Source organism: Sinohyriopsis cumingii, chromosome 1, assembly GCF_028554795.1.
Source record: "Sinohyriopsis cumingii isolate HCF-2022 chromosome 1, ASM2855479v2, whole genome shotgun sequence".
Lineage (NCBI taxonomy): Eukaryota > Metazoa > Mollusca > Bivalvia > Unionida > Unionidae > Sinohyriopsis > Sinohyriopsis cumingii.
Window position 1 is genome coordinate 103,734,280 of NC_142961.1, and position 20,044 is coordinate 103,754,323.

Sequence of the window (20,044 nt, forward strand, 5' to 3'; positions counted from 1 at the left end):
ATTTCTGAGAAAATAAATCATATTCCTATCGATTTCATGCAGGTATGTCTTGTTGAAAAGTCGTTCATATTTGCTAGGCTGGCTACTTAGCAGCTACTCTATGCTGGCGAATTCCAACTTTTCGATAGGCAGTGGACTCTGACCCTACACCCCAACATCGATGTCCAAATATCAGAAATGGGGTGGCAGGGATGGTCCTGGCTTTTAAAAAGCTGTCGCCAAAAAAATCGCCAACCTCAATATTTTGTCGCCAATTTTCAAAAAGTGTCGCCAGAACAAGTAGTGTACATTTTTTGAAGTGTTGATTTAGTCTATTAATGTAACAGGCAATGAAAATTACAAAAGATGGGTTAGTTAATACTCTAATTACAATAAGCATTAACAAAATGTTACAAAGTGTTATATGAAGATCCGTCGCGATTTTAGGGCTGCCAACTTGTTGAATGCGGTTTCAAAGTCTAATTTTTCACATCTGTACATGTTGATTCTCATTAAATTCTCAAGAGATGAGATGCAGAGTTTATTTCTGATGTCAGTTTTTATGAGGTTCATCTTACTGAATCCACGTTCACAGTCTACAGTGCTGAGACATGACACCAGTAATCTCTCGGCAGCCCCCCCCATGGCTAGCTTCACAAAGCTTGAAGTGAATTGCTTCCTAAATCCCAAGAATGATCACTGAATGCTGTATAAATTTTCTTGACAAGCAAACTAGGATCTCCATTCCCACGAATGAAACTTACATGAGTCAACACCTGGCAATATTGGACCGTATATATAAGCATAAATTCACACCCAATTTAAGGATTCTTTCACTCCTGTATTTTGAGAAATAAATAATTATTATTAATTATGCAAAACTTTTTTTCTTGCTATTTCTTGTTGCGGAGTTTAAGTCTCTGCAGCCATAACACGGATTGATGGCAAAAGGAAAAGATCAATGAGTAAAATGCTGCACTGACAACAGATATAATTGTGATTGAGAATTTTTCCATTTGCTTTGTATTTATACGCAATAGTCGGTACTTCAAAGGTTATCAGTTTTCTATGAAGGTTCAGCAAAACTGTTGTATTGGTATATGTAAAAAAAAAAAAAAAAAAACAACAACAGAAGGATTAGCCATTCAATTAATTGTATCTGTTCTATTCGTGTCTTCAGAAGTCGGTCAGTTGTAGGTATAGTTCGGTAGCATGATTGACTGTATCACAGCATACAGTACTCAGCCCAGATGACTGCATAAGCAGATTATGATGTAACAATGCACTCTAAAGATGGGGTTGTCAATACGAACAAAGGATCGTTTGTGTAACAGATTGATTCCAAAGCATTGCTTAGTCAAGTTTCCTTTCATTCTCCCTTTTAATTTATCCAGTCAAAATCCATGATTGTATATACAAATTAAATAACCAAAAAGTCTGTCGCCAAAAAAAATCGCCAGATGGGATATTTTTGTCGCCAGTAAGGAAAAAAAATTGCAATTTGCGACATTGCCGAAGCCCAGGACGATCCCTGGGGTGGCAAGGGTGAGAGGAAATTTGGGACTAGTTGTAGAGGTAACAGTCTGTCATGTGAGAGAAGCAACTGGGAGTTTTTAAAAAATTAAAAACATTACCACTACCCTCTAGCCATCTCTTGCAAGTTTATAATTTTAAAACATGACACAGTCTAAAGCATAGGACTATCATGGATATTGTTGGCTCTAATGGTATAGGAAGATTTTAAGGACATTTGAGATTTATGTACAGTGAACAGATGAACTGTATAACAATAGTCCTGTTTCTTTTAATGTGCAGGGATAATAAAAATGTTTGGTTAAAAACGGCTTCATATTTCATTTGTCATGTGTTACTGATATAAGAATAGTTTTTAGGACATTTCAGACATGTGGAAAGATGAACTGATAACAATATCTCCATGTTTCTTTTAATGTGCATGGACTGTAATAATTTTTTAGGCAAATTAAGTGTACATGAACAAAATCTGACCTTATTTTGACATATAGTTATCACTTGCATATCCATGTGTAGTTACCACTTCCCATCATAATTCTTTTTTACTCTAGGAAAACAAGCCAGGAGAAAATCAACTTGTGAATGGAATTGATAACTTAGAGATAGAGGAAGCAAATGATTCATGTGTTTTATCCAGTTCCTTAGAAGCTGAGCAACGCCTGCTAAGAGAAATGGGCTGGAATGAGGCAGATGAGGAGGAATATGAAATAACAGAAGATGACATGAAAGAGTTTCAGAATCGTTCAAAACAGGTTAGTGATGGATATCATATTTAGTAATCTTCCTTGAGTCCATGAAAACGCTGTTGGTATTGATCATAACTAATTCACAGTCAGTTGGTTGCAGGTGAGGATGCTTTCTAGACCATACCAGATTGGCTTCTTTCGCATACCTCTGGGCAGGACACTTCTGTTGTCATTTTGCAAGATAGTCTATAACGTGATATTGTGCTGTTAAAGACCAGTTTATCAATTGATCGATGTCTCTGTCCATTTGGTTACTTAATTTCTAGATGCTGTACATATGTACATAAGAAACCTATCATTTTGGGTTAGAAAAGGTCAGGTTCACAATAACTCCAATAAGAATATACGGTAGTCCCCCTCTTATAAGGCCACCCCTAATGCAGCAGGGAAATGGCCTTAAAATGCAGGTGGCCTTTCTAGAGGGGGATGACAAATGCGAATAATAAATACATATGAAGAAAGTCACAAATACATTTAATTCTAAAACATTTAATATTTTCATTAAAAAATCACATGCATGTTGTGAAATAAATGTAAAATAAACTGTCATCATTTTCAAAAGAATGCTATGAATAATCATTGATATAGTTTTAAAACTGTCTTTATAATTATATTACAGATCATATCATCTGTCACTTTTCTGGTTACAGTCTAAAACACAAACCAGTCTCGTCACAATTAAAAATATCCTTGCTGTCGTATTCCCTGTATATATCGTTTAGTCTTTTGTTCCAGTCTTCGACAACTTCATTATTAACATCAGCTGATCTCCACTAAGGACAGAACACTTAATATTGTGTCGCACTTGAAATCTGTGCAACCATCTGTTACTTGCGGTAAAGTCGTCATATCCCAATTCAACTGACAAAATTGTTGCTTTTTCTTGTCATTCAAATCGGGATACAAACATCTCCTGGCTCAAACAATCTTCCTTTCTCCGTCCATTTCACCTTCCCACTTCTGTAGAATTGTTTCATTATCTTTCACGATATTGTTCATCTGAGTCTTTCCAACATCAGTTTTCTGCAAGGATCCTCGACCACCCCCACCCCCTTTCAGTCAGGTGAATTAATTTCATTTTCTCTTCTAAACTGAGAATTTTTCTTTTCCTCGATGACTTGTTGATCTTTTTGCAGTAAGTTATTCATGTTGTCAACTACAATACTGATGAAACAATTTTGTATGCATCTAAACAAATTGCCGTGTTTTTAAAGGAAGTGATCTTGTCACGTGATTCGTTAGTCGCAGTCAGGTACCCTATTGTTTTTATACATTTCTTTACACTAAGTGAGAGAGGCCAAAACGGCTTCGATATGTACCATTAACATCATGCAGGTTTGACGTTGCGGCTGTTAGGATTCGTAATTTTGACAATTATTGTCAGTAGTAATAGCCACTAATTATCGAAGTGAACAAGCTCAACATCTTACTAAGGGAAGCCATAAATACTATCAAACCATTTTCCTGCTGACTTGGGTATTGTACATCAATACTGTCACTTCTCAGCTGTTACTACTGTTCAATAATTGTAATCTTAACAATTATCAGAGTGACTAAACCGGACATCTTATGATAACACAGCAGTAAGGCTAATTGGATTACATGTACTTACCCGTTTGTATGGATTAAAATTTGAGTCTTTCTCACTTTTTATGGAATAAATTTGTATTCTCGTGAGGCATAAATTATATAATATTAACCTTAGTGGTACATGTACTTTACTCAACACTTCTTTCAGAAATGAAAACCTGACATTGGGAAACAGAAATCGGATTACTTAACACACGTTATGAATAAAATACTGGTTCTGGATACATATTCAAATAAAATGCGGCCGCTTGTGATGGGTAAATTTTATATTATTGCACTAATATGCTGGCCGCTGGTCGCGTTAGCCAGGTGGCCTTTTGCAAGGGGTACTTTTGAACACAAAGTCGTCGGTGCCAACAGATTCTGGCCGTAAGGAGTGTGTGGCTGCTGGTCAGGGGGGCCGTTCAAGAGGGGGACCACTGTATTTCTGAAGCCCTGGAAAGTCCTTGATCTTCACTTGAGTGGAATTATACAAATCCTGCAATGTGAACTTCATCAGTGGCTTGCACTCTTCAGGAAGAAAGTAAGAGTAGTTGCAAAATCAAAGGTCAAGGTCACAATTGCCGACTGTAGGAGGATGTTTCTGCGTAATATTTTTTGTTTTGCTGCTGAGACTTTGTGAACTGGCTCATACCCATTCTGTTTCAACATATACAAACTAAAGATCGAAACTAGACATTACTTTTATGGATAATTCATCTCCCTTCTCTCTGCACATTCTCCTTCTTCCCTTTTACTCTGTACAGTGTCTACACACTGCCAACATTATGACCAAAATACATTCCATCCAACAGCACTGGACTGATGTTGGTAGGAGTTGGGCATGTCACACTGGATCACTTTATAGTACTGTTTAACACAAGTTGGATGTATTATGTGTCATATATACTTGCTTATAAAATGAGTCAATTTGCAAGAAAAGAAACCAGATCTACCATTGCATAATGTGCCTGCTGGCCAGGGTATATGTTTGTTCTACTGATTTCTCCTAACAAACTGCACGGACCCACATCTGCAGGCACATTATGCAATGACAGATCTGTCTGTACAGTTTGCATTCGGACTCAACTTTGAAGCTAGTATATATGATACTGTTAGTAGTACTCTTTGTATTTTGTTGACTCTTAACAAGAAAGACTCAGATGAAACCAGATTGATATGTATTGACTGGTTTGTAAGGAGGATACAAATTTGATCTGAATTTAAAGTGGATAATGTCCAGTTGCCTAGTTTCATGAGATGTGAAGGTCTTGAACCAACAAACTATGGTCATATGGTAGGAGTAGAGACTACATGCACATTGATAAAGATAAAGATTTCCAGCCGACATGGTAATATTCCTACTCAGAATTTTGTTAATTGAACATTAAGGGGTTGAGGTGCTTATTCTAATTCTTAGCTAAATCTATGCCTTCCATTTAATTTCCCCAATAAAAACATTTTTATAATCGTCCACCCCCTCCCACAAAGGTTTATGGGACTATATCAGTTATAATATCTGTCAGTGTCTTTCCATTTCAGCATGTATTTGGTGGACAGCCCTGCTGGTTTTAGTGCCTAAAGATGAAAAATATTGCTGCCCGTAATGTAATTGGTTCTCATCAGAATTAAAAAATAGAATTGTAGTACAGGTAAACCACCGCTTTTCCAGCAACAGATGATCGGGCCACCTCTTTTAATCCAGACAAAATGACGTGAGGGTACTTGAAATTCCCGATATCACTAAATTAGTTTACTGGGTGCACACTCACTTGGATTGTTTACACTGCAGTTGTTGGTGGTGATACTTGAATTTTGTCCGCTTCTTAGCTTATTTTACTAACATTTATCCCTTCTAAGAAAAATGCAAGTGTCAGTGGTGGTGTCAAGCATAAACACCGGTCAATATGGATACAAGATAAACTCGAACTGTTGAAAAAACTGTGTGACACATATGGTATTGGTTCATCGACTGTTTAAGATTTTAAAAAGCAGAGGGCCAAAATATTGAAATTCTATTCAGACAGTGATTCCAAGAAGCGAATGAACATTGAAAAACTATGAAAGATGGTAAGAGTACTGAGCATGACCGAGTGATGATGGAATGGTTTTGACAACGTTGGAGTGACAGAGTGGACTTGTAGGGTAGGGTAGTAATGGACCAGGCTAAGTTGTTTCATAAAGAACTTAAAGTAGAACATGAGTGTGACTATGGCGAAGAATGGTTTCAAAGTTTCAAGAAGCATAGAATTTCCATGCATAAAGTATGTGGAGAAAAACAGTCTGCTGACCACGAAGGAGCTGTTGAGTATGTGGACAAATTTCAGAAGCTTGTAGTTGATGAGAACCTCAGTCCCGAGCAGGTGTATAAAGCAGATGAAACTACATTATATTGGTGATGTATGACCTCGGTTGGTGCGGCAAAACTGTTAATCCAGCAAGGCTTTGGAACCAAGGGTGTCGGAAAATTGGTGGTTTACCTGTATCTGCAATGATAAATTTGGTTTCATACTGCAGATTGAGGTGAGTTCAAAAGGTAAAGATAAAGGTATTTGTAACAGGTACAGCAAGTTGTAAAATCAATTACTTTTTATGGCTATTTTACCCCATTGAAAATCGATCCTGTCCTTCAGGTCTTTTACTGCTAACAGCATGCATTGTCACAGAAATAGTAATCCAGATTCTGATCATGAAAACATTTTATTTTGCAGGCGCAGCAACAACGTAATGGTCTCATACGCACACTTCCCAAGACATGGAGTCCTAAGCATATTCCAGTGTATCAGGCAGATATGCAGGAACTCAATGAAACTTTATCATCTGATTCTGATTCCGATGATTCATTGTGATTAACCTTCATTGGCTTGGAGAGCCTGTTATTTGCTCATGTGTAAGTTACCCCCCTTGCTTCAGATCTCAGATGAAGATAACAATATAGTCACGTACAGTCTATTTTGAACCTACAGATCAGGATCAGTCATCTTGTGATAATCAACTTTCAGATGTTGGATTAGAAAGAAAAGCAAACTGTTTCCAAATTCTCTGCATGCTGATTTGTGGTAAAAGTGAACAGTTCCAGGAAGACAGGTCCATGTGTGTAGCCAGCAATAAAAAAGTAGAGAGAAGTCATATTTTTTGTAAAAAAAAAATTAGTGTGATCAGGTGTTAAGCCTGTCACTTAATATGTGGACAGTGACTGATTTTCATAGCAAATGTGTTGTAGAGTGAGAACTTTTTATCACTGTACAGAATTTGGTACATTGCTTGTATTTGGTATGTAAGATATTTTTTATTGCTATAATGGGAAAAAGTTTGTGAAATGTGTTGATTCATAATATTTCAGATAACTGAAATTAAGAGTTAAAATAAATACAGGAAATATGTTATTATATATTGTGAACTCAGAGCTATAGTTTTTTGCAATGTCAACAAGAGTATATTTTTTGAGAATTAATCATGATTTGATTTGTTAAATGTTATGAATGAAATAGTCACGGTTGTCATTTTATACTTTAGCTATGGATTGCATACTTGCACAGCCCTGATGAATAGAGAACCATTCTAGTTTAGTTTTTTTTGGGGGGGGGGTAATTATCTTATCGGACATTTTTGTGAACATTATGAAGTTGACTGTATTTCCAAACCACTTTGCTGTGAGAGCCCATTTTCATACCAGTTTCATTAGTAATGCTGTGAATGTTGAACACGTTTAGTTTTTAGTTTGGTCTGTGCTGTTCATTCACTAGGTCATGAGTTATTACATGGACATGGAATCTAAAGCTCGCATTAACTGTTAAAAATTAATTTGCACATACAAGAAACATTCAAAGTTTGAACCTGGCAACCTGTGAGCTGTAGAACCTATCAGATATTTTATTTAATTTCAGTTTACCGTGATTTCAACCCATCCTAAAAGTCTTAACTTGGGGGCTTCTTAACCGATATAGGAATTATCATTCTAAAGTAGGTTTACTTGATCAAAATCTAACTCTTTAATGTTGTCTGGCATATTTGTCAAATATTACCTTCCAGGTGACGTGACAAAACTTCAGGCAGAGCTCTGGATAAGAAATTATATATTGGGAGTTTAACTACTGGTTTAAAAATTAATTTCATTTATATAAAAAGAATTCAAAAATATTCATGAGGTATTATGTGAGAATAGAAGATTCAGAATGAAACCATGGCCCTTCCAATGAACAATACCAGATAGTCTTAATCCTCAAGATGCCTTTCATGCCATTTAGAATGTGTCAAGTGGCTTAGTGACCTAATTCAGCGTGCTTTCTATCTTGTGGCAGGGTGATTTAATTCAGGGTACATTCTATTGTGTGGCTTTGTTAGAGTGAATGGTCACACAGTGATCAAAGAGTATTGATTCAAACATGCATAGCACATCCAGAACTTGTTCTGATAATATAGATTATATGATTCAGTGTTGCATCATAAAGCATTTTGTTCTATGGCAGGTGCTTTAAGCTGACAGCTGTGGACTAAATGCTTAAAATTAAATTGTTTTGCACAATAAATTTGGCTTTAAAAAATGTGTTTTATTTAATTGGTGTAAAATGTGCAAATGCACTGCTTCTCCAGAGCTCTGTTGAAGCTGGTTGATAAATAGACTTAAATTTTGTTCACCTTAATTATAATTTCCTCCTTATTATTTCTTTATTTCGAAATTGCTTTTTTCCTTTATCAGTTTCAGCTGAATGGGATTAGCACTGATATACTCATTATTTTTTTTGTGGAGACCGCGTCGGTGGAAACTTGACATATGAATCACTTTTGCTTCCGTGAGCATACCTCAGTGTTAAAAGTTTTTCTAATATTGATAGTTGGAGTTAAGTAAATGCCAACAATTTTTGAAGCTCAAGGCAGACTTAACATGCAGGACATCGCCAGCTTCTTGTCTTGCAGTGTTTTCCTGAGGCAGCTTTAATTTTGGAAATAAACGGGCATCAATATTTTGTCAGAGATATTAAATGTTCTTCACTGTTCATCTTTGTAAGGAGACAATATGCTTTATAAATCGAGTCTTGTACGTGTGCCTTAAATTCAACTCTTTATTACCATACAAAATTGCCATTATGTACTTGCCATGATCATTTAATTTGAGTCAAATTTGTAGGGTTTTACATGCAATTATGAACATTTTCAAAATGGATATAATGCATCTGGTTCTGACACAGGCTTATGCATTATGTTACCAGCAGTAAATATTTGAGTTACTTTACATTTGATTATGTGCAGGTATGCTGTGTGTATTGAAACAGTTTTTTATCACGAACTTAGAGAATGTACTTTATCACCAAATGAGAAACTAAACTTTTTATCACTGCAGTTTAAGAGTGTATTGTAGAGTAATTTTGGATTTTACTGTCTAAAATCTTTGCACAACTCTTTCTGATGTTTGAGATGGGCTTCTGGATGATGTTGATGATGCTTATAGTTTCTGAATATTGGGTGGTCTGGTGATACAGCCAGGCTGAATCATCTGTTCTTATACTTGACTCAGTTAGGTGTTGATAAGCAGCATTTATTATCCAGGCCCTGGTTTCACTTACAAATTCACAAAATTTGCTCTCAGATTATGACATTGTACTACGTTGATTAGAATACTTCAGGTGGATATTGTGGGAAGATGATTTTTTTTAGTTTGAAAATTCGCTCAGTAGAAAAATGGAGCAAGAAATTCCCCAAATTTGAGGACTATATCTAAATTTGCTCAAGAAAGATTTGACTCTTTAAAAACAAAATCAAGAGCATTACAATATTTTTTTATCAGATTCCTGCTGAATGTTAGCAACCCAGCAAGAAGAAATTAAAATATCTCAATTCAAGAAAGAAAGTTTGAGATGTCAGCCCTTGTTTAATGTGCATATTGAGCAAGGTAGACCCAACACTGCTGATGTTTGTATAAAATTAAAAGTTGAGTAAACAATGTAGTCTTTATACACCAGCACATGAGGGTCAATTTTGTGCTCCTTTTGCAGGCCTGCCAACACTTAAAATTGGACCATATGTTACTGAAATGATGAAATTTTTGACTTGAAATAAGAGCAAAAAAAATACTGCTCCAATTATGAATAGTAGCTTGTCCAGTTTTAACTTTAATCTGGATGTCCATATTTGAGTGAGTGCAATTGGTGAGGGAACGTGATTTAGTGTTAAGGATTACCTCACATACTTTGCTCTGTCCATGTTATTCATGTATTCATGGGTGTGTTTAACTTTTGCCAATAACATTATCTAGAAATGTCCAACAAATGAAAACATGTTGAAGGCAATACGAACTATGAGCTGCTTTAAAACAAAAATAATTGCACACAGAAGTATAGAGCAAGATAAGGTTCTGAAAAAAGGCAAAATGGCAACCATTACATTGATTGGTCTTCTTGAATTGGTCAGAGTATTGCTTATAATGGAAAAGACGATTGCCACCAGCATGAAAAAAATTCAAAAGAGTTTTCATGGAGTTTTGGCAAGAAGTCATTGAATCTGCATGGAATTTGGAATTAAGCTTTTTATCTGCATTTTTTTTAAAGAGAATGTCACAAGCTTGAGTTCTACATAACCGTTATCTTTTGGTGAATCTATTCAAACTTTGGAACTTTTCAAATGCATGTTTTATAATTCTAGTAGTTGCTATTTGGTTACACCTTGTTAGGGTTGGCAGGTCTGCTTTGGGTGTTTTTACACAAATTTAAATATGGTATTACACTAGGAAAATTGAGATTGGCAGTCAAATCAGATGTTAGGGTTCTTGAAAAACGTATGAGCACTATATTTAATTCTGAGGTATTTGCCAAGTTTTCCATCTTTTAACTTATATTTCTGATAAATAATTCTGAATTAAACCTTATTGCTGTTATTCCATACCTTCTTTGGAATGCAAGATCTTAGAGGAAGAAAGTTGTGTATATACAGTATGCAATTTAGTATCCAGCAAGGACTAATAATTGTTTTATGATAATACTGTATGAAAAGAGTTTTAAGTTTGTATATTTGTATCACAAAAAAAATAGTATCCCATCAAAAAGAAAATTAAAAGTTATATGAGAAAATACTGCATAAATTTGGGATGCTCAGACATGCTTAGATGTTCTTGGTATCACGCAGATAATACGCTTGTAAGCAGTACAGTGAAGTCGAAAATTCCAAAAATGCCGACTGTACTGGGAAAAGTTATGTACTACCAGAAGTTCCACTTTTTAAGTTAAGAGTCCTTGTTAGGACTATTTTATTTTAGTGGGGCCAGGTCAAATACACTACTGATTTTTATTAATAGACCAGCCAGTTCTGTTAAACAGCACTTATTGACATGGTGCCATTTAGTTGGATACTGACTTAATCACAAGTTTCTGTTAAAATTGTATACATGTACATGTGTCCGAATGTATATAAATTTTTTTTACATGTGTAAACAAATTGCAAAACTGAGTCAGAGGAGGTTTTATTTTTATTTTACCATTAAATTTGTCTGTTGTAGATGATGTCCAAAAACTAGAATTGTGATTCAGTATTCTCTTGTGATAAATTCAGTCAAATTTATGTAAGGAAACCTTGGGTAAATTTATTATGTACATGCCAGAAATAATGAGCATATATTGTTAGGACATTGTGCATGTAGCTATACATCTGTCTCTACGTCCATTCATAAATTACTTTTATTTTGTTTTCACACTAACTTCAATTTTAAAGGACCTACCTGTACCAAACTTTGTTGCGGCTTGCATTTGATTTTGGGGTCATAAGTTCTAAGGTCATGTTCACTGAATGAAAAAAGTAAAATGGTCTCTACAGACAATAAATAAGTTTGTTTTACATACAGATTGGGACAAAACTATGTAGATGGCTTCCACATCGAGTAAGAAAATAGCTTGTCAGTTTTGATGTCAGAGGTGAAGGCCACTGGCTAAAAGAAGAAAAATAATTTCTGCATTACAGTTCTTGTTATATTTAATAGACCTGTGCTAAACTTTGGATTGTTTGCATTTGGAAAATGAAAGAACCCAATTTATGTTAGGGTCAAAAGGTCACATGTCAAGATCACTTTGAAAGAAGAAAAATGTTTTGCACATAAATGTAGAACTAGACTTATTTGAACCAGATTTTGTGAAGCCCTATCGATTTTGGGGCGAAATTATCAAATGTCATAGTCAGTGGGACACAAAGAAAAGGTGCTTTGCATAATAATTTTTGTTGCAAGTGAACTCCTTCACCAAATCTTTTCAATGGTTTTGCACATAGGGTAAGAAAGAAACCTGTAGATTTGGGGTCTGAAAGTCAGAATTTATGTTCACTACAAAAACTGGTTTCTCCATAGCAAGTGTAGTATTGCATACCTTGCCAAATGATTCAAAGTCATTGAAACCCTTGGGTCAGTATTCAGGAGTTGACCATGCCCAACCAATATAATATGCAGAGAAGACTATTAAATAAGGGGCAGACTTGTACCTTTTCACTGTTTTCATTTTTCATTATGTTAATTATGTCTGTGTTAAGAATTGATTTTGATACAACGCTAAGAGGCAATATTTGCTCTGTGTTTTTAGCGTTATGTTAGCAACAGAGTTATTCGTCAGCAGCATTACGGGAAAACCGACATGGATTTATTTCTTCTTCTCATGACTAAGTTTGAATGCAGGCAAGGATGTAAGACTGTTTTCTGCTAATGACCCGTATTGATTGATATACAGACATGAAAGATTATCTTTTTCATAACTTTGTTAAAATGTATTTATTGAGCTTGATAAAATGACAAGATGTACATAACATAATAAAGTTTAAATTGTTGCCATAAGTATAATATTTGACAATATTTTTCATTGAATTGACCCAGGAATGTTGTAACTGAGATGATCATTAGAAACTCAACCCTCATTTACAAGGCTTTCGCTAGGAAATACTGTCAGTGGTATGACAGTTAACTTTAGCAATGATAGATCCAAATTGACAATTACTTTAGCAATGATAGATTCAAATTGACAGTTACTTTTAGCAATGACAAATCCAACTTGACAATTACTTTAGCAGTGACAAATCCAACTAGACAATTACTTTAGCAATGACAGATCCAAATCTAGATATTCTTTTAGTTAACTGCAATCTAATAGTAAACAAAACCAGACTGACGAAAACACTGAACTGTTTCTGTTTATGTCTGACTTATGCTGAACTCTAATTATTCGAAGATTAGTGAAATACCATTTCGTATGTCTATCAAAACATGTTTTACTGCCAATTATGATCCCACCCTACGTGTGTTTATTTATGTATTCATGAGCCGAGTATTATGTTCATTTTTATTTTTTCATATGCTGTAACCTTTGTTTTTTCTCCATACCTCTTGGTTTTTGGTATGGATTAAAAATTGTATATCAGTTCTTTTTAAGAAAAAACAAAAGATGTTGCACATATTGTAGAAATATGTCTTTGCTTAGGAAATGTATGTAGTAATGATGACTTGCATTTGGCTGGTGGAATGATTAAACTTTCTGTTGCTAGGCAGGATTTTCTTGATGCACGACTCATGATTGCTGATTAGCATCATGTCCTAAATATCTTTCAGTTATTTGTGTCCCAGATCAAGATATGGGAGCCAAACTGTAATAACATTTTCCATCTGTCTGTCTGTCCATTGAAACTTGTAAGAACCAAAGCAGTGCAACCTTTTTCACACAAGTCGATGCCATTTGGTAGGTGGTTTGCCTCTTGACTATCTATTTGTGCCTTTTAAAGTTTTCAAGTCAAATTTTGAGAGGAGAGAGCTGTTGCTATTTTTTGATTAACTTGTAACCTCCACTATAGTAAATCCTTGTAACCAGCATAGCTTGTAAGCCATTCCACTCATTCTGATGCAATATGGTTTCTACATAGTGTTGTGCTTTTATAGATTTTATCTACTAAACTCCACTTTGGATAGAGTGTCAATTAATTTTTTATTTTTACATTGAAAGTTGCTTGTTACCAGCATATCTCACGAGTCATTCAACATATTCCGGTGTAATCTGGTGTGATTGTTGTCTAATCGACTTACGTGTCGTTTATGGTTTTAGACTCAACTCCATTTTGGACAGAGTTATGACCCTTTTTGGAGTGAATTTTTGTCTTCATATGGAAACTTGGACTTTCTATTGCATTCAAGAACCGTTCAGCATTTTCTGATGGAATTTGGTAAGAACATTGTTGTTTTTCATGTTGATGTGCCATGTATGGGTCTTGTCTACACATCTTAGTGTGAGTTATGGCCCTTGTCAGGCAACTTTCTATCTGTATGTTGGGTGTTATTTTTAAGTGGTATATCTCAAAAAGCATTATGCATATTGGGTGTCATCTTGGTACATTATTTTTGGACAGAGTTATAGTCCTGATAAATTTCAGAACCTTATGTATGGGATGTTGCTTGTTTTGATGAGATATCCAAGGCACTGAAACACAAGCGTTCTGCTTTATCATTTAGAAGTCATTACCTATGGAATGCCATCTTCACCTAACTGTGGCTTCCAAACACGGGTTTCTTTGTTTAAGACCAAGTGGAGTCAATTTAGCAAGCGGGGCTCTTAATCATGTATGAATCATTTTGTAGGTCTAGTTTTCAATGTAGTTAGGCTAATGAATGTAATAGAGTTGAACTTATTCTTTGGTGGTCAAGAAAAATGGGTGGTATAAATTACGTTCATATCAGTTTTCAAAAGGCTTCTTTGATAATCAGATGCAACATGTTTGGGATGGAGAGTGTGAGGGGAATGGAGAATTGACAAAACTAGCTTGCTCTTAATGATGTATGATCATGGTGGAGAGTGAGGAGTGGTGGGGATTTGACAAAAATAAGTTTTGCCCAATTATCCCCTAACACAAAGACATTATTGGGGGAAACAATCTTACCACTTATGTTCCTTTTTCTAATTGAATTTAAACCTTTTCTATCCTGTAAACTATTTTTGCTCATTTGTAACAAATAATTATCAAATGGATTAAAATCTTTGAATTTAAGAATCTGTTAACATTCCTCTAAGCTTTTGAACTTTTACTCATTCATACAGCATTGACTCTACATTTGCTACAGTATCCTAGTAGTGTATGTAAATATCATGTTTTGTAGCCATGGGAATATTGTTTTTTTGCTCATTCCATCTAAATGTTCCTATATTGTTGATAAACATTAAACAAAATTTGTTGAAACTTACTGTACAAGTTTTGTAAGAAATATCATATAACTTGAAGAATCAGCAAGAAATGTATAACTCTTTTGAGTTCATGAAATCAGAGTTGTATATGAAGATCAGAAAAATGTGTAATAAATATGGTGGAATTCACAACTTTATCTTCATTATCTTAAAAAGTTTCTTTTGCAGAATGGTTTCAGCTTCTTATCCAGCATGGTTTTAGGGCAAAACAAAGTGAGCTTAAGGGTTTAGTTCTGTGTACAGCAGTGGTGTTATTTTAACATGATATGTGTGGGTTTACAAAATTTCTCAGTATGTATCCCAGATATCTGATAATTTAATTCTTATTCCATTTATTTTTTGTTTGAAGTTTTTCAGATGGTTCCACTGCCAGTCTTTAATAGTAGATAATAATGGCTTTGTTCTTAATGAGCATCAGATTTTACTTCTTTGATACTATTTGCGATTTGTAATTACTTTATGGTTTCTGTTAAAATAAACAGGAGTACAAATTAATGCTTTTATACATTCCTGTTTGTTGTTGTTTTGGGTTTAAAACCATTTCTTAGTGCAAGAGACACTATACATGGTATTTGACATAAAGGGGTGGAGGAAGAACCCTGGAGACTCCTGGTAAGACCCCCCACCCAACCCCCATGAGGTGAGTTGGCAGTGATCATTAAGGCGAGCACATTAGACCACTGGGGCACCTGCTTTTATATATATATTATTTTCACATTTATAATGATATTTTGGATTTTGTGCCTATCAGAAACAAAATTGCACTACTGTGTACGTAGTAACTGATCTAAGAAGATGTTGCCATTTTTAGTCTTTTGAATGAAATTAAATTGTTAAAAGGCTGCTTGTAGCTGTTATAAAATGTAGGTGGGGACCATCAGCCTGTATTAGCACCATCATCCATATTATCAAAATAAATACCTTTCACCATCACCCTTTAATATTGGGATAATCCAGTTAAAACTAAAAATTTCTGATTATAACTAGCATGTGATAAGTAAGTACATTTCATAAATCCTGTTGGACTGTCTATGGAAGAAATGGAATTGATGGAGTTTCGGTATTCCCCTTTAATACTGTTTTGTTTGAAGAAAGAGGTGACCATTATAATTATTGATGTTTGACATTGTCTTTTCCTTTTGTGCGAGGGACTAATTTTTTTGCATCAGATTTTAAGGGCATTTCCAGTAAAACATTTCTGACCCAAGGAAGGCACTATCAACATGGAGTAGTCACCCATGGGTGATTTAGAATTCTGTATATTTTTTATATGAACTGTTTGAGTAATTTAAGTATTATTTTTTTTTTATTTAAATAAATGCCTTCCTTTGGATACCATATTGAAATGCAGTTCCCCTAAGTATGTACACATTTCCTTGGGTAAGAATTGCCATTGGAATCTTATCATATTTCTCAAACAGCCTATGCTCAATAAAAAAAAGCAACCCCCCTTTTTTTAAAGTACAAAATCTTGGAAAGTTGATATGTAAACTGTTCATTAATTTTTAACCCTGCCCTCCATCCATTTGAGCAAATTTACAAGACCACCCTTCTCCAACATATACACACACACACATATACACACCCCCACAGTGACAAGGTTATCATAGGAAAAATTCTGTAATCAAGTCTGTTTTGTATACCTCATTAATATAAATAATTCTGTGATATAAATACCCTAGACATTCTTGAAAAAATAATGTCCTTTTTTCATTCTCAAAAGTAATGTACAAATACCACGTGCTCTTCTTGATCTCCTTTTTTCCTTTTTTTTTTTGATGGAGAATTTAAGTTCCAGAAACTTTTGGAAACCACAAGCTGCTGTACTGTTCCACACCAGTGGAGATTTTTAATTCTGTTAAAAATTTGGTTTTAGAAACATGAACAAAAGGAATGGCCATGTTCTGCTCACCTGTTATCATGGTATTTTCTACTGAAACTTTGGCACGATGTGGGCCCCACCCCTTAAAATGTTCTATTTAAAAAAATCATACTCAAAGTTCATGACAATGTTTACTTAGAATTTTTAATTTGACAAGGTTGTATAGTCGACTTAAATTTTTATTTGCAAGGTTTAGTTGAAACATTGATGCAAGCGCGTGCTTTATAACAGGCTAGTCACATTAGTCATATAATAAGGTGTTGGGTATTTTTTGGTGAGCCACCATGAATCATGTGGTAGGCAGACATAGTTTTACCCTTGTATTGCCCATCACTATGGTTATGTTTGCATTTAGGTTATTTTCTTGGGAATTGATATGGTATACATGTTCATGAACATATTTTATGTTGAAAATGGCATGGAATGATACAATTTGATTGGAATACCAACTCCAATTGTGACATTTTATGAAAGCTTTGCTAAATCTATACAAAATACAGTTGCAGATAGGAATATATGAAAAATACTTTGCTGTTGATTAACTAGTTTTTAGTCTTTCCAAATTTCAGGTTTTCAGCAGTTGGCAGACATGTGGGTGGAGTTGGCAATTTTTTATTTGATTCCAATTTTACACTTTCATTGAGATAAAATACTCTTGTCTACATGGAAAAATAAAACCTAGCAAGTAAGGGATGTCGTTTAGTATGGGTCCAAGTTATTGACTACACACCTTGCTAATAGTATGCTATTGTCATAATGTTAGTCACTTTCCTTTATGTACGTGCCACTGAGGGTATTCATAGAATTACAAATTGGATCTTCACAAAAGTGATCTTGAGAGAATATTAATCGGTGTTTGTTAGGGTTTGCAAACACTGCATGCCACTCAGAGACATTGGAAAAAGCCTCATTTTAGTTATCATTAATATTAGCAGTATTAAAACTTCCCCAGACAAACAAGTTCAGTAGAACATCAGTTAATTTTAAAATGTCAGTTATTTTGATAATTTAAAGCACATTTTATACCCAAATCATGCAGATTCTGTGTGAATATTTCATCCAGAAATGTATTTATCCAAATGTTTTTTTTTTTAAATTGGAGTTTAGATAAATCAAGTTTGACGGTAATTAATAATTCACACAACTGCATTATTTGATTTTCTGTGCGTAAATATTTTAATAATAAACTGTACAAATGTAACTTTTCATTTTTCCTTTCATGATCATTTTTGTTTGTTTTTAAACTAGAGACGGATATAGTGGTCATTAATCAGATTTGATTTTTTCATGATCTTGCAAATACTAAATGTAACTAATTATTATTGTGTGATAGAATGAGAATAAAATCGGTATACTTGAAAGGTTTAATCCATTGCTTCTATTGCAACATTGTATGTGACATACCATATATATTCTCAAATCAGGTCCAACTGCAAACGACATAGACCAGGATCTGACGTTGCATAATGTGCTGGGAGATCAGGGATCATGTTCTAGTGAATACTCCAATCAAAATGCATAGATTATACAGGCACATTATGTGACACCAGATCTGGGTCTATGCAGTTTGCATTTGGAGTCGACTTGCACATACAGTAATTTCTATAGGGTAACTTTCTGTCCATAATGATTTTAAATTACTACTGTTATGTCCACACTTGATTTCATAGAGGTTTCAGTCTACTGCTATAGTTAAATTGCAACATTTTAAAGGTTCAACACCATTTGAAGCACTGTCCACCAGCGTTTTCTTATGTCAGTATATAATGCCAAGCTAAGAAATATAATTATTTAATGCTTTTCAATTTAATGTAACCAGTGTGATTGAATCTGTTTTCTGATTTTTCTTAGTAAATGATTGCAGTTCGCTTCAGGTTTGAATATTCTTTGATTAGGTGTATGAGAGTGATAGGTATGCTTGTGTTGCATATAATCTGCAGGCTATTCCTATTTTATTAAATGCATACTAAATCGGTAATCAGAAAAAAATGACCACACCTGGTGGCTTTTGGTGTAAAGGGAGAGTTATCATCCCATGTAAACATTTTTATGCCTTTTTGTCTTTCCCCACTTACCACCTCTCACAGCACCAAACAAAATCAGGTTATGTTTTATCCTAGAGGTTAATCATATATTGTCAGGCTATTTTGTGAAAAAGAGAGATCTTAATTCATTATCGGCATTGTTCATGTTTAGATTTTAGTACTGGTATTACATGCATTGCAAGCCATCTTAACTGGGCTGCTGGAATACATCTGCTTTGAATAACAGATGTACTTGGCTGCTGCTGCTGCTGCAGATGCACAGATTAAATCTGAAAATAATAAAGATTGCATTTTGCATAAAGATTTTTGTGTCTTTGTTGTTTACTTGCTTACAAACTTACAGTAGCCTTCTGTTCCTTAGCATTGATTTACAAAATTCTTTCATTTCTGACAGAGAAGTAACTTTGAAATAATTTGTATTTTCTATAAATTGAAGTCTGAATAATTTAAGTACACCATCGTTTTCAGTTTGCATAAAACTAATATATATATATATATATATATATATATATATATATATATATATATATATATATATATATATATACCACACATGTTCTCTAACATGTATGATAGTATTATTTGTATTAAAATATTAATTCTGCCTACTATTATCAAGCATTCTTCTATAGGAACCTAGGGATATCACTTTCCGTTCTGTCATATATATATATATATATATATATATATATATACATACACACACACACGATCACAAGTTCGATCCAACTGCAAACTGCATAGACTCAGATCTGCTTTCGCACAATGCACAGACAGATCTTCGTCCATTTTGTTATGAGTAATCAGTAAAACAAACAAAATAGACCCTGAGTTGGCTACACGTGATGGCAGATCAGGGTCTGTGGTGGTGTTGGCCATTCTCCCGACTTTTGGGAAGTTTTGGCTTCATTTCTGCTTATTCTCAAGTTTGATTCATTAATTTTAAGTAATTGTAATGTATAAAAAATGAAAATAGGTTAGTTGGTCGAGGTTTTTTGATGCACACATAAGTGGGAATCAAGACGTGGCAGTAATTGTGTTTGTCAGTAATTGAGGATGTGGTTTAAGTATTTTAGTAGCATACATTTCCTAAACTATTTG

General features: G+C 34.4%; 1 protein-coding gene across 2 annotated transcripts in view; it reads left to right on the forward strand.

The window, feature by feature from the left end:
• The window catches only part of LOC149807478 (vasculin-like protein 1), a 51,024-nt gene extending 31,778 nt beyond the window's left edge, over positions 1–19,246 (forward strand). For both annotated transcript variants that reach the window (XM_089966983.1, XM_089966990.1), the window contains exons 10-11: positions 2,064–2,264; positions 6,539–19,246. In XM_089966983.1, the coding sequence (XP_089823109.1) occupies positions 2,064–2,264; positions 6,539–6,676 (339 nt within the window). In that variant the 3' untranslated portion in view covers positions 6,677–19,246. The remainder of the gene's footprint in view (positions 1–2,063; positions 2,265–6,538) is intronic.
• Positions 19,247–20,044: the final 798 nt, after the last annotated feature.